Source organism: Panthera leo, chromosome A3 (assembly GCF_018350215.1).
Source record: "Panthera leo isolate Ple1 chromosome A3, P.leo_Ple1_pat1.1, whole genome shotgun sequence".
Classification (NCBI taxonomy): Eukaryota; Metazoa; Chordata; class Mammalia; order Carnivora; family Felidae; genus Panthera; species Panthera leo.
Window position 1 is genome coordinate 91521256 of NC_056681.1, and position 15471 is coordinate 91536726.

Here is a 15471-nt window from a genome sequence, read left to right on the forward strand (position 1 = left end):
ATAGAGTATAAACCACATTAATGTGGACTCTTCCAACTCAAAACAAGTTTCTTCATGCATGATCTAAGCTGAAATTTACCTTAACTTTCTGGAAAAAGAACAGTTTCTTAAGCAAAATACTAAGGTAAACAAAATGGGAAAAGAAATTTTCACTATTTGAAGCACTTTAAAATGTTAATTAGGGATGTCAAGCCACCAAGGCTCAAGTAAAATGTTCTAAACTTTACCACAAACTGATCCAGATTCTTTTTTTTTTTTTTAAGTTTTTTTTTCTTAATGTTTACTTTTGAGAGAAAGGGAAAGAGACCCAGAGCATGAACAGGGAAGGGGCAGAGAGCGAGCGAGACACAGAGTCCAAAGCAGGCTCCAGGCTTTGAGCTGTCAGCACAGAGCCTGATGTAGGGCTTGAACCCACGAACTGCAAGTTCATGACCTGAGCTGAAGTCAGATGTTTAATTGACTGAGCCACCGAGGCACCCATGGTCCAAATTCTTTGAGAAATAGAAAAGGTCATGTGCCTGGAGACGTGAAAACGTTCCAACTTTTGAAACAGAAAAAAAGAGACAATTCAGAAATTACTGACCAAAATGCTTGACACCGGTCCTAAGGAAAACAAAAAGTGCTTGAATTATGAAGTGATAAGTGGTGATCACTAAAAATCAGTATGTTCATTAAGAACAAGGAATATCAAATCAAGTGATTTACTTTTTATAGACTAGTACTAATTTATAGATTAAGATCACGGAAATGATGCAGGTCAGATGTTTCTCCATCCTCCCAAAGCATTTAATAGTTTCCTTGTGGATAATGTTAAAATACGTGGGGAAATTTACATATTGCACTGGGATTCTTAAGTGGCTGAATAATTACTAAAAAAAAAAAAAAAAGTTGATCATGAAGCACTGTAGTCATCAGCTACAAGGCCTCTGTATTTTGTCTTGTCTGCACTGCCCCTGTTTTAATGATCTTAATGTGATATGAAGATAAAAAGACATGTCTTTAAAGCTGGGAGGGACAGCTAATATAACCTAAAACAGAATTAAGACTCAAAACCTTCACAACAGGCTATACAGCATTTCTTGATGCTGGTTACACATTAGTATCACCTGGGGATCTTGATAATCTACTGGTACCCAAGCTCCCCATCCCAGAGATTCAGATTCAGTTGATCTGAGGTGGAGCTGAGCAACAGTGTATTTTTACAGCCCTCTGGGAAACTTATTGTAAAATCAGGGTTAAGATGATACACTCAGGTTAAAATACTCAAGTGTATGAATACAAAAACAGAAATACTTGAAGTGGAAATGATGTTTGCAAATGACTTGGCGGGGTTTAATAAGTCACAAGAATGGACTCAGCAGTGAGATACTGGTTGTACATAAAGCTAATCCTCTCTCAAGCTACAATAAAGAAGTAAAATTTCAAGAGTATTATCCTCTCTTGTCTAGGCACCAACATCTAGCTCAAAGATTCCCACAGAGCAGATGCTGGCCAGACATGGAATGAATTAATAAAGTTAGCATATTGCTGCATAATAACAACATGCAGATTTATAAGTTAAATAATTTTCACATATATCATCTTATCTAAGGAGTAGAGATTGAGATCATGCTCCATGAGTAACACACTGTATCTGCAACAATATCAAGGCAGATATTTCACTACTGGATCATTCTAATAATTCCACTGTCTGAACAAAAAAATAAATGCACTCCTTGGTCCACGTACCAATCTCCAAACTTCTCCCATGCCTTCATATTTTCTCCAGAAGAAAAAAAAATGTATCCCTCACAGAACAAGTTTTCAACTCTCAGTGTTTCTGAAATGCACATTTCAGAACGGAAAATTCTCTGTGCTGTGCTGTCCTGTACTCTGAGAGACACTTATCATTTCTTGTCTCTAGGGCACTACAGGCCAACAATACCTCAGTCACAATGATGATTAAAAACTATGCCACACATTTGCAAACACTGTCTTCTGTCCTTAGGTGGACACTGCTACCAACACTGTATAACTACTGGTGTAAAAGGCCTCTAATCTACCATCTTCTATAGCAGCACTGTGACCATTTAAATTTATCCAATTTCAAAATCCAGTTCCTTAGCTGCATCAGCCACATTTCAAGAGCTCCACAGCTATATGTGGCTAGCGGCTAATGTACTGGACAATGAAGATACAGACCGTTTTCATCATCAAAGAAAGTTTTATTGGACAGCCCTCTATCTAGAATCTAGACAAGGCTTCACCTATCTACTAGGTTTCAATTCTTAATACTGGTTTCATCATTAAGCACTTTTGTACCTTGTGAACTTGTAGAAGAAAAAAAAATTACAAGAGCTACTGCTTGTTATTTAATGTTGATAAAGCAGTTATTACTATGTTGCAAGTGTTTAAAAACGCATTTAGGGGCGCCTGGGTGGTTCAGTCCGTTTGAGCGTCTGACTTTGGCTCCGGTCATGATCTGACGGCTCAGAGCCTGGAGCCTGTTTCGCATTCTGTGTCTCCCTCTCTCTCTGCCCCTCCCCAGCTCATGCTCAGTCTCTCTCTGTCTCTCAAAAATAAATAAATGTTAAAAAAAAAAATGTGTAAAATAAAAAAAATGCATTTAAACAATTACATTTTAAGTTAATTTATTTCTTTTTTCTCAGAAGGGGTCCCAGACTTTATGAGACTGACAAGAGTCCACAGCACAAAACAAGTTACAAATCCTTAAGCTTGAGTAATAAGCCAGAAAAATATTTTCAGCTCTGTGAGCCATCAAGTCTCTGGTACAGCTTTTAAACTCTGTCACTATAGAGCAAAAGCAGCCACAGACACTTATTTGCAAAAGCAGGTGATGGATCATATTTGGTTCACAAGTGGTAATTTACCAAGCCCTGAACTGGACTGATCTTTCTAAAAGACAAAGATGGTCATGCCATTTATTGGCATAAAATTTTCAGTAGTTCTCCCAAATCCTGTATTATCTGACTCCAATTTGTCTCTCTGCATTTTTTGTTGTTCCTCTATCTTACGCTCCAACCAAATATTTTCATTCCAACAATTATTTTTAGTTCTCTGCATATGCTATGTTGTCTTCCCTAGAGTTTTACATTTGCTATGTCCTGTACCCCAAACATCCTAACAAATTCTTACCACCCTTCAGATATTGGCACTAATCACCAAGTGTAGCACACTGGTTAAGAACACAGGTTCTGGGGCAGATTGCCTGGGTCTGAATCCTGGCTCTGCCTCTTACAAGCAGTCTGAGCTTGGGCATGTCATGTAATGGAAAAGAGCAGTCAAATCTGGCACTTAGACAATCATTAGTAATGATGTACTTGCCTCATACTTCACTAGAGTTAGTTGTGTTACCAATAATAAGAACCACTGGTATAGAAAATACTATTAGAAATAAAGTTAACCAAAATCACAATATTTACCAACCTACTGACGAAAATTCTTCTTCCAGAGAGCTAGAGCTGTTGGATGATGAACTGTGATCATCTTTACTTTCTGGGGAATGATGTGTTTCACTCTCTTCATCCGTTGAAAGATCAACCATTCTGGATTCTAACAGGACATTTTTTGAATATAACAAAGAGTCAAGATAGTGTAATCAATAACCTAAATTCTACACAACACATAGCATATATACAGTACAGTGTTTTAATTTTCCTCCATGTATTTGAAGCAATGTACAGATCTTTCTCCATTTCCATTGTTTCTGAAACCAATGGATGATCTAATACATGTACAGACTTACCCTATTTATACAATCCACTTATCTAATAAAATATTCTCTTAAAAGATGCAATGAGAAGAGGAAACCATACAGAAAAAAGAGACAACAAAAAGTGAAGGCACATTTAAAACAAGAAAGAAAAATTATGGTGGTGAAGTTGAAAAAAACCTAATGTACACCTACTATATGGTAGGCACTGAAATCTGCTTTACAAGGTCTATTTCACACAATTGTAGAATTTCACAATTCCGTAAGTAAATGCCTGCTATTATTGATGAGGACATTAGGGACTAGAGAGGCTAAGTAACATGTCCAGTGTCACAAAGTTACTAAGTGGAGAAGAGGGCTTTCAATCTAATTTCACTCAACTCCGGAATTGAGACTCTCTTTATACCATACTTCAACGGCTGGTGGCAAGCAGTCCTGTAATGAGCACTGTGGTCTCAAATCACGAATCTCTTTGCTTCTACTCTGTGATTTTGGGAAGGACAGTCTGCCAAACAGTCTATTAAACAAAGATAACATTAAGAGATAACACCCATAAGGGTGTTGTGAGAACTGAATGAACAAAATGTGAAGGAATTCATGGTATTATTGACAAGGGCTTGTCAGTTTACAATTATTTTGTATTTTTTATGAATTTTAAAACTTAAAGACTACATACATAGTACTCTTTTTTTAATTTTTTTTTTAATGTTTATTTTTGAAGGAGAGAGAGACAGAGTGTGAGTGGGGGAGGGGCAGAGAGAGAGGGAGACACAGAATCGGAAGCAGGCTCTGGGCTGTCAGTACAGAGCCGGATGCGGGGCTCGAACCCACGAACTGTGAGATCATGACCCAAGCCCAAGTCGGACGCTCAACCAACTGAGCCACCCAGGCACCCCAGTACTCTTTATCTTAAAAATGTCCTGCAATTAACAGACCTATGTAGAGTTAAAAAAAAAAAAAATCTGGAGTAAGATCAAAACTTAGAAGACAAAGGAATACAAGTACAGATTCCCTCTTTCTTTGCTACTATTTATGACAACCCCTACCTGTTCCCAAAGTGGATGAACACCAGAGCAGTGGTTCTCGGAGCATGGTCCATCAACCTCTGGAAGTCCCTAGGACCCTTTCAGAGGGTCTGCAAGTTCAAAACTACTCTCATCACAATATTAGCATGTTATTTGCCCATTTTAATCTGATGCTATTTATATAATGAAGCAATAGCAGAGGCGGGTAAAACTCTTGGCTTCTTAGTATAAATCAAGACAGTGACAGCAATATGTAGTAGTAGCCATTGTATTCTTCACCACCATGCATTGCCAGGAAAAAAAAAAAAATCCAGTTGCACTTACCATCCTCAATGCAGCAGTTAAAAGTCACTAACTTTATTAAATCGTGACCTTTGAGTCCACATCTTTTAAATATTCTGTGGAACAAAATGGCAGTGTGTATAAAGCACTTCCGGGTCACGCTGAAACACAATGGTTGCCTCACTGAAAAGCACTTGTGTGAGCAGATGCAAGGTGAACTAGCCTCGGTCTTCAAGGAGCAACACCATTTTACTTGAAAGAATGACAAACTCTAGTTATTTCTACATGTACACCTGACAAACTGTCTCAGAAATGAGTAAAGCTGTGCCTATCACTTCCAGAATTAGAGATTTCAAGTGAAAACTGGAATTTTGGAAAACATATCCTGCACCGTGAGCATCTTTGCAATACTTAAAAGACTGATGATTAGCAGTAACACACTAACAGTAACAGATCTGGGGGGAGATACTGTATCATAAAATGTACCAACATTTGGAAACTCTGTGAACCAATGCTTTTCATAGTCCGTGCATGATGTAACCAATCATGCATGGGCAAAAGTTCCATTCAAGTGCAAAACAGACCAGTGGATTTTAATGTAACAGACTGGGGAAAAAAACCTGACAGATAACTGTTTCAGCTGCTTGTTGCAAACTGACCTTTAAGAAAGTACTGTTTGTTGACCTTTGTTGTTACACCAAAGCAGGACACCCTCAATCATCTAAAAGCCTATTAAGTATTCCTATTACACCCTGTACCTGCGGTTTTCTTTTCATATTTCAAATGAAACAACCTATCACAAGGCTGAATGCAGAAGTATCAAGATTTGCAAATGGAAAACAATGTCACTCACTAGTTTTCTGTAAAATAGTTACGTGGGAGAGACAATTTTTTTTTAACCTCAAAACTAACTGAAAACTGCATTCTTATTAAGCTCCAATTCTAACTGGAACACATTTTATGTAAACATCTTAATGCTGCTTAAATTCTAGATTTAAAAACGCAAAGGTACTTCAAAACTACTGCACTGTAGTTCCTGCCATTATTGGTACAGTCTATGGCGTCTTCAATTCATTGTGCTACCTGGTGACATCCACCGTCGTTGTAATCTGCGTTCCTGCAAATAACTGATGAAAAATACAACAAGCAAAGGAAACGTGCGAAGTCTGTCACCTAGATTCTTCTGATGTACTATTCTGCTTAAGTGTTTTCTAGAAAGCTAACTGGGGACGTTCCCAAAAGTACATGAAACTTCCCCCTAACAGTACCAGAAAGTTTTTTTTTTGTGTTTTTTGTTTTTAATTCTATGACTTTTAGGTTCTTCGTAAACAGCAAGTACCGCACTAAACCTATAACTGGGGAGAGTTCACCCGACGGTGCGAACACACACGAGCCACAAACCCCAAAGGATTCTTTCTGGTCGCCCCAAGGAGCCCGACTTGGAGATGCGGGCAGCGGGCGAGCGAGTGCTGGGAAGCGTGCAGTCTGGCTCCAGGTCGCCGGAATTCAGCACTGCTGGAAGTTAGAGCGATCACGGGAACCACCGGAGAAGCCCGAGGGCCTCTTCCCGCAGCCCCGCCCCTCGCCCCGCGTCACGTCGGCTCCCCAGCAGCCCAGCCTCACCTGGGACGTCGGAGCCTTCAGCGCGCGGAGCCGCCCCCGCGGCGCGCCGGGAAGTTGCCCACACTCGGCCACGACCGCGAGGGCCCCGGGCCCGAGCACGCCAGTCCGTCACCTCCGCGCGGCCCACGCCACTGGGCGGCCCTTCCTCTGGAGGGCCCGGGGCCGCCTGCTCCCCCGGAGCCTCGGGTTCAGCAGACCGCTCCTCGGCGTCATCGCTATCGCTGGAGTGGGCTCGGCGCTGCCGGAAAGTCCTCTTCGGCCTGTGAGCCATGGCTGAGGCCCGGGCGCCACGCGCGCGGTCTCTTCCGGTACCCGCCTGCGGGATCTCTGGCGTCCACGCTGGTGCGCGCTCCCGCTTATAAGGCCTGGCCGCCGCGTGCGCGCGCTCCTTTCGCGCGCCGTCCGCTCCGCCTTCGCCCTGCGCATGCGTGTTCTGCCTCTTTTGCTCTTTCTATCGAGTTCGGTTCCCAGGGCCACCCTGGTTCCCTGCGCTGGCCTTGCAAAGCGTTCTCTTTGCAAGGCTTGGCTGTGCTGGAGTGTTACGTGGTTGAAAGAGTCCCGTAGCCTCCTCGCGGTGAGCGCCACGATGGGCAGCACTCACAGGCTCTCCTTGTGCAAACCCTATCTAGGAATCAGGCACAATACCCACATCCTAGACTGGAACTGCATCTGCTTTTCTCTCTCCAACGAAGAATTAAACAAAAAACCTGAAGTGTGTGGGGGTGGGGGGTGGGGAGATTGCTTCTGAAAGCTAAACAGTAAAATCTACACAAATGATAGGTGCACGAATGAGCAAATATCAAACAATTGCTCTCAGGTGGCAAGGTTTCAACAGAACCTGGTTAAATGCCTTGGTCCTTAAGAAAAAAGAATATCTGAGAACAGAGAGTGGTGTTGACAAAGATGCACAGCTGTAAGAAGGATGGCAAAAACCGTGGGAAACTTGGACTGTATTCATTAGCTCTTCGGAGAGAGAGGAAGCCTTCACCAGGGACTCTGCGTTGTTGGTCTCCTTGGTTAAAGCCCATTCTTATTGGATGCCTCTGATCATACCATCTGAAGCAAATAACCATTCATTTCAATTAAATTCTTTTGCTGGGCTTTTCAGTCCATGCTTTAAAGTTCAGGAAGTCTTTCCAAGAGGCTCGTGGAAAAGATTGTTTTAAGAGATAAATTTCCAGGTGCTCACCTCCCTCCGTACGTAGCTGCCTGAGAACCCCTACATTCATGCAGCTTCTGCCAATGTAGGCTTTCCTCCCCTTCTTGTGAAGAAGAGACACGATTCTTTGTCCATTCCAAATGTACTACAGTACATACCCCCACATGTAAAAGCCTTTGCAGCATGTAAAATTTTATTGTAGGACAAGAAAAAAAATACCTCTGAAGTCATCATAATAATTCTGGAAGTCAGAGGTTTCCAATGGCTTACTTGCAACAAAAATGGAGGACCAGTAGCGTCAGCTTTGCTGAGTTGGTTAAGTAGCCTGCAGACTCTTGATTTTGGCTCAGGTCATGATCTCACGGTTTGTGGAATCAATCCCTGTGTCAGCCTCTGCCCTGATAGCATGGAGCCCGTCTGGGATTCAGCCTCCCTCTCTCTGCCCCTTCCCTGCTTGAGTGCATGCACACGTGCTTAGGCTCTCAAAAACAAAACAAACAAACAAAAAACTTTTTAAAAAGTGGAGGGCCAACTTGAGCTGTCAACTACTCAAAATAATGTTTAATTATGAATCACTGATTTTTGCATGGAGTTCACACAGAGTTCTAAGAATAGATAGGCATTGAGAAAACATACCCTTTCATATGTGGAGGGTTTTCTCAGTGCCTGTGTAATATAAAATCAAAATATAATAATGTAACAATTAACACGATACCATTGTAGCAATAAGTTACAGCTGTCTGTGGATGCATGAACTAATGTGTGTGGGCAGACCATCTTTGTCATCATGGGATGCATTCCCAACAAAAATGTTCTTTTGTCAAAAAAATGTCATGTGTTTTGATGTATTTATAGTGTGTTTTTCAAGTGTGTTGAAGTCCACTGGCCAAAAGCTACCAGGAGGACACTAAGTCAAATAAAGTTTATTTACCTTGTCTCAAAAAAAGAACATACAGACCAAAGAAACCATGCATTTCTTTGTAAGAGGGAGTAGAGTGTGGCTTATTAAAAGATTTAAGTTTGTGGTAGGAACTTTTTTTTTCCCAAGTTTTTAAATTCTAATTATTTAACATACAATGTAATATTTGTTTTAGGTGTAGAATTTAGGGATTCATCACTTACACCCAGTGCTCATCAAAAGCACCATCTTTAATCCCCATCACCCTATTTAACCCATTCCCCTACCCTCTCCCCTCTGGCAACCATCAATGTGTTCTCTATAGTGAAGAGGCTGTTTCCTGGGTTTCCTCCCTTTTTGCCCCCATGTTCCTTTGTTTTGTTTCTTAAATTCCACTTATGAGTGAAATTATATATTTGTCTTTCTCTGACTGAATTATTTCCCTTTCTGCTGGGAGTTTTTTTTTTTAATGTTTTATTTATTTTTGAGAGAGAGAGAGAGAGAGAGAGAGAGAGAGAGAGAGAGAGAGAGAGAATGTGAGTGAGGGAGGAGCAGAGAGAGAGGGAGACACAGAATCTGAAGCAAGCTCCAGGCTCTGAGCTGTCAGCACAGAGCCTGACTTTCTGCTAGGAGATTTTTGAGAGCTCGGGGAAGCAGGGTCAGATTTCGATTGCATAATGTCAAAAAGCTGGGAGAGTTCAGCACCTGGGTACTTTAGTAACTTTTTTCAAGAAATGGGAGGAACAGAACAAGAATCTGGGGTTGGAGTGTCATTGGCAAGAAAGTGGCAGTCACTCAGAAGAAAATTTGCAGTTACAGTATGGTCTTGACTTCCAGTTGAGTTGATTTTCACTTTCTTATTATTAAAATTAGAATGATGACTCAATCCAGGATAAAAAATTAGAGCTTTGCATCACAAAAAATTATATATATGTGTAAAATATACACACCACACAGATACATATACAAAATGTATACATACACACCACACACACTTTTATAGGGAAATAAACATTGATAAATAAGAGACTTTCAAAGGGCACCTGGGTGGCTCGGTCAGTTAAACATCCAACTCTTGATTTCGGCCCAGGTCATGATCTCACGGTTCTGAGACTGAGCACTGCATTGGGCTCTGCACTGATAGCACGAAGCCTGGATGGGACTCCCTCTCTCCTCTCTCTGCTTCTCTCTCTCTCTCTCTCTCTCTTTCTCTCTCTCTCACACACACACATACATACACAAAATAAATAAAATTTAAAAAATTTAAAAAATATGGGGCACCTGGGGTGACTCAGTTGGTTAAACATCTGACATCGGCTCAGGTCATGATCTTACAGTTGATGAGTTTGAGCCCTGCATCCGGCTCTGTGCTGCAGCTCTGAGCCTGGACCCTGCTTCAGATTTTGTTTCCCTCTCTCTCTGCCCCTGCCCCGCTTGCTCTCTATTACGCATGGGCTCTCTCTCTAAGATGGATAAACATTAAAAAGAACACTAAAAAATTAAAAATTAAAAAAAATTAAGCATAAATGATATTTTATTAGATAAAATTTTGTAGGGCATAAGAATATGAATTGGAGGAGAAAAACAATGGTGTAAAGGGCTTGCATTTTTTATTTTATTTAACATTTATTTATTTTTGAGAGACAGAGAGAGATTGAGCACCAGTGGGGGAGGGGGATAAAGAGAGGGAGACAGAATCTGAAGCAGGCTCCAGGCTCTGAGCTGTCAGCACAGAGCCCCACTTGAGGCTCGAACTCACTAGCTGTGGGATCATGACCTGGGCCGAAGTCAGACACTTAACTGACTGAGCCACCCAGGCGCCCCTAGATTACATTAGGTACATTTAAATGAATGATAGAACACATCCATTTAAAATAAAAATGCCAAAATGTACAATACACCAGAAATTACATCCTTGGCAACTGTAAAAATTTATGATGAGAACTTATAAATGTATACCTGAAAATGTGATGAGATAATGGATTTATTATTTATTTATTGACAGAGGGTGGGGAAGGACAGAGAGAAAGGGAGAGAGAGAGAGAGAGAGAGAGATTGAATCCCAAGCAGGCTCTGTGCTGTCATTGCAGAGTCCCGATGCAGGGCTTGGTCCCACAATAGTGAGATCATGGTCTGAGCTGAAATCAAGAGTCAGACGCTTAACTGACTGAGCCACCCAGGCGCCCCTGAGATAATGGAATTTTAAAACTTCTGAATGAGTATTAAAGGAAAAAAAAGTGTGAAGTTCACCATCACAGATGACTATAGCACCTCTAGCTTCTTTCTACTGACCATGGAAACCCCAGTTGCTCAAAAGACAGAAAGAACACTTCTTGCCTGGAAAGTGTCATAATAAGGATTGTATTTTTAAAATTGATTGGAGGGTAGAGTTATAGTTAAAATAGACATTGCAGTGCATTTTAAGGGTATATCCTATCAGTAAGCCAATTCTCCTCTAGAAATCCACCCCCTTTCCCAAATCAGATTTCTGTAGCTATGTCCATCTCCTGGGAGAAGGCTAGCAGGATCAGAATAGATACCTAACCATGGCAGATGAAATAGAATCTTTCACTAGGATATTAGCTTTGAGAATGAACCACAATTTATTGTCTCCACACAATCTTGAGTTAACACTGCTGCTGGGAATGAAGAACTTGACAGCTGAGGCCAGGGTAGTGGCAACACATTTGACATGAGGAAGGTTGGTGGCTCTTTAGTTTCTCAGGTGAGAGTGTCCGAGGAGATGTAGTGGGTGACAGGGGAGAAACAGGCTGCTGAGCATACTAACTTTGGTGCAGCTGTGAGAAAGACCCCTTCCCCAAGTGTACCCAAGAAGTTGCAACTTTAAAGGGGAAGATGCCCCACGTGTTTACACATGGAGATAGGAAAGGAGTAGCCAGAGAGCAAGAATTGCTCTTTTTCATGAATGCTAGGAGTTTTTCTCCAAAGAGGGCAAGGATAATGCCGATCTCTTTTTTGCCCTACACCCTATTTACAATAATAGGTTGTTAAATTAATCCACTGATTATTAGGAGGCTTTGTATTATTTACCTGTTATATAATTAAAAACTCCAAGTTAGTAATTGGCATATGAAAAATATCAGCTTCTGGAAATCAGTGTCATATTTACTCAACTTTTTCCCCTGAAATGAAATGACATTTTATTTAGCTTCTCTTGCCCTTGATCTGTGGGTTCCGAGCTCCCTCTAGTGAGACACAGGCTACTTACAGAAGAATTGTGTCAAATAATCATTTGGAAATTGCTTCCTTCTTATTGTAGAGCTATTTTTTTTCACTCTTGTTACAAGTAATGGGTATATATTCACTTTTTAAGCCAAACTATGTCAAAATTTCTCACATGACAAAATTTTGCACAGTCATGTTTATAAGTATCACTCTCTCCCCTGAAAATTGAAAAAAAAAGAAGTTATTGTGGAAATGCATCCATAAAATATGGACCTAATTGTACTGTCACTTTTCTGTATCTAATTTTTGAGCACTTACTATGATAGAAAATTTGTGGTGGGACAAGAGAGTCACAACATACATGGGATCCTGCTTCTGATGGTCAAGTGCTATTAGCCAAATTAGCCCTAGAGGTTGACTTTACTGGAAATGCTTTTTTTTTTTTTTTTTTTGAAAGGGCAAAGGAAGCAAGAATGGGGAAAAGACAGTCTTTTCAATAAATCATGTAGGGAAAACTGGATAGCTACTTGCAAAACAATGAAACTGGACCACTTTCTTATACCATACATAAAAATAAACTCAAAATGGATTAAAGACCTAAATGTGAGACTCAAAACTCCTAAAAGAAAACATAGGCAGTAATCTCTTGGACATTGGCCTTAACAACATATTTATGGATGTCTCCCCTCCGGCAAGGGAAACAAAAGCAAAAATAAACTATTGGGATTACATTGAAATAAAAAGCTTTTACACAGTAAAGGAAACCATCAACAAAACAAAAAGGCAACCTAGTGAATGGGAGATTTTTGCCAGTGATATGTTTGATAAGGTGTTAATATCCAAAATATGTAGAGGACTTATACAACTCAACACTAAAAAACTCTAAAGAATCCAATAAAAAAATGGGCAGAGGACCTGAATAGACATTTTTCCAAAGAAGACATACAGATGGTCAAGAGACATATGAAAAGGTGCTCAATATCACTAACCATCAGGGAAATGAAAATCAAAGTCACAGTGAGATATTACCTCACATCAGTAAAAATGACTAGTATCAAAAGATAAGAAATAACACGTGTTGGCAAGGATGTGGAGAAAAAGAAATCTTCATGCACTGTTGGTAGGAATGTAAATTGGTACAACCAGTCTAGAAAATAGTATGAAGGTTGTTCAAAAAATTAAAAATAGTTATGCCATATTATCCAGTAAGTTCACTGTTGGATATTTACTCTCAAAACAAATGAAAATAGTAATTTGAAAAGATATGTGCACCTCCATATTCACTGCAGTGTTATTTACAATAGTCAAGATATGGAAACAACCCAAGTGTCTATAGATAGATAAATGGATAAAGAAGATGTGGTGTATATATACAATGGAGTATTACACAACCATAGAAATGAATGAAATCTTGCCATTTGTGACAAGATGGCTGGAGCTAAAGGGCCTTATGCTAAGTGAAATAAGTCAGACAGAGAAAGACAAATGCCATGTGATTTCACTTATACTTATAATCTAAAAAACAAGCAAATGAACAAACAAAAAATGAACAGACTCAAATACAGAAGACAAATTGGTGGTTGCCAGAGAGGAGGTGGGTAAGGGGATGGGTAAAATAGATGATTTTATTTAATATGTTTAATATAAATATATATATATTTAATATAATATATATTATATTAAATATAAATATATATATTATATTAAATATATATAAATATATATATTTAATATAATATATATATTTATATTAAATATATATAAATATATATATTTATATATATATTAAATATAATATATTTAATATAAAATAGATGATTTAAAATAGATGTAAAACAATTTTGGGTATAAACTTCCAGTTATAAAACACATAAGTCATGGATATGAAAACTACAGCATAGAGAACATAGTCAATATTTTAAGAACATTGTATGGTGAGAAATGGTGACTACACTTATTGTGGCGAGTATTAGTAATGTATAGAATTGTTGAATCAATATGTTATATACCTGAAACTAATATAATACTGTATGTCAATTATATTTCAATAATAAAAAAACGTGGTAAGAACACTTAAAATGAGTTCTACCCTTTTAACAAACATTTATTTATGTAAAGTTTATTTATTTATTTTGAGAAAGAGAGTGTGGGGAAAGAGAGAGAGGGAGAGTGAAAATCCCAAGCAGACTCTGTGGCCATTAGCTCAGAGCTCAATGTGGGGCTTGATCTCATGAACTGAACTGTAAGATCATGACCTGAGCCGTTTTCAAAAGTCAGATGTTTGACCAACTGAGCCAGCCAGGTGCCCCACTAAAATTTTTTTAAAGATTTTATATTTTTAAGTAATTCCAACATGGGGCCTGAATTCATAATCCCTGAGACCAAGAGTCACATGCTCTACCAACTGAGCCAGCCAAGCACACACCTTTTAACGAGACTATAAGTGTACTGTACAATATTGTACAGCAGATCTCTAGAACCTTTTCATTTTGTGTAACTGAAACTTTATACCTGTTGAACATCAACTACCCATTCTTTCTCCTCCAAGATTCTGGCAACCACCCTTCTTCTTTCTGCTTCTAAGAGTTTGGCTATTTTAGATACCTTATATAAGTGGAATTATATAGTATTTGTCTTTCTGGGACTTAGCATAACATCCTCAAAGCTCATCCATATTGTTGCACATGGCAGGATTTTCTTCTTTAATGCTGAACATTTCATTATACATGTATACCACATTTTTATCCAGTTATTGGATGAAGGACATTTAGGTGGTTTCCAAATCTTAACTATTGTGAATAGTACTGCAATGAACATAGGAGTGCATATATTTATTTGAGATCTTGATTTCAATTCTTGTGGATAAATACCCAGAAGTGGGATTGCTGGATCACATGGTAGTTTTATTTTTAATTTAAAAAAAATGTTTATTGATTTATTTTGAGAGAGAGAGAGAGGGGGGGGGGGGGGAGGGGCAGAGAGAGGGAGGGAGAGAGAATCCCAAGCAGACTCCTCACTGTCAGGACAGAACCCAATGCGGGGCTCAAACTCATGAACCAAGAGATCATGACCTGAGTCGAAGTCAAGAGTCGGATGCTTAACTGACTGAGCCACCCAGGTGCCCCTATTTTAAATTTTTGAGGAACCTCCATACTGTTGTCCACATTGACTCTGCCATTCTACATTCCCACCAATAGTGTGCAAGAGTTCCAATTCCTCCACAACTTTGCCAACACTTACTGTTTTTTAAGTACTAGTTGTCCTAACAGGTGAGTAGTGATATCTCATTGTAGTTTTGATTTGGATTTCCCTGATGATTAGTGATGGTGAGTATCTTTTACATACCTATTGACTACTTTGGAGAAACTCTATTCAAAACTTTGCCCATTTTAAAATGGGATTATTTGTTTATTTGTTTGCAAATGAGTCATAGGAGTACCTCGTATATTTTGGGTATTAGTCTCTTATCATATGTACAATTTGCAAATATTTTTCTTCCTTTTCATAGGTGATCTTTTCTCTATGTTGCATATTTCCTTTGCTGTACAGAAAGTTTTTAGTTTGATATCATTCCACTTATCTATTT

The 15471-nt window shown here is 39.3% G+C and overlaps 1 protein-coding gene across 4 annotated transcripts in view; it reads right to left on the reverse strand.

The window, feature by feature from the left end:
* Positions 1-6985, reverse strand: part of GCFC2 (GC-rich sequence DNA-binding factor 2) — a 47297-nt gene extending 40312 nt beyond the window's left edge. For all 4 annotated transcript variants that reach the window (XM_042932817.1, XM_042932816.1, XM_042932818.1 and 1 more), the window contains exons 1-2: positions 6643-6985; positions 3427-3552 (exon numbers count right to left, since the gene is read on the reverse strand). In XM_042932817.1, coding sequence (XP_042788751.1) covers positions 3427-3552; positions 6643-6913 — 397 coding nt within the window. In that variant the 5' untranslated portion in view covers positions 6914-6985. The remainder of the gene's footprint in view (positions 1-3426; positions 3553-6642) is intronic.
* Positions 6986-15471: the final 8486 nt, after the last annotated feature.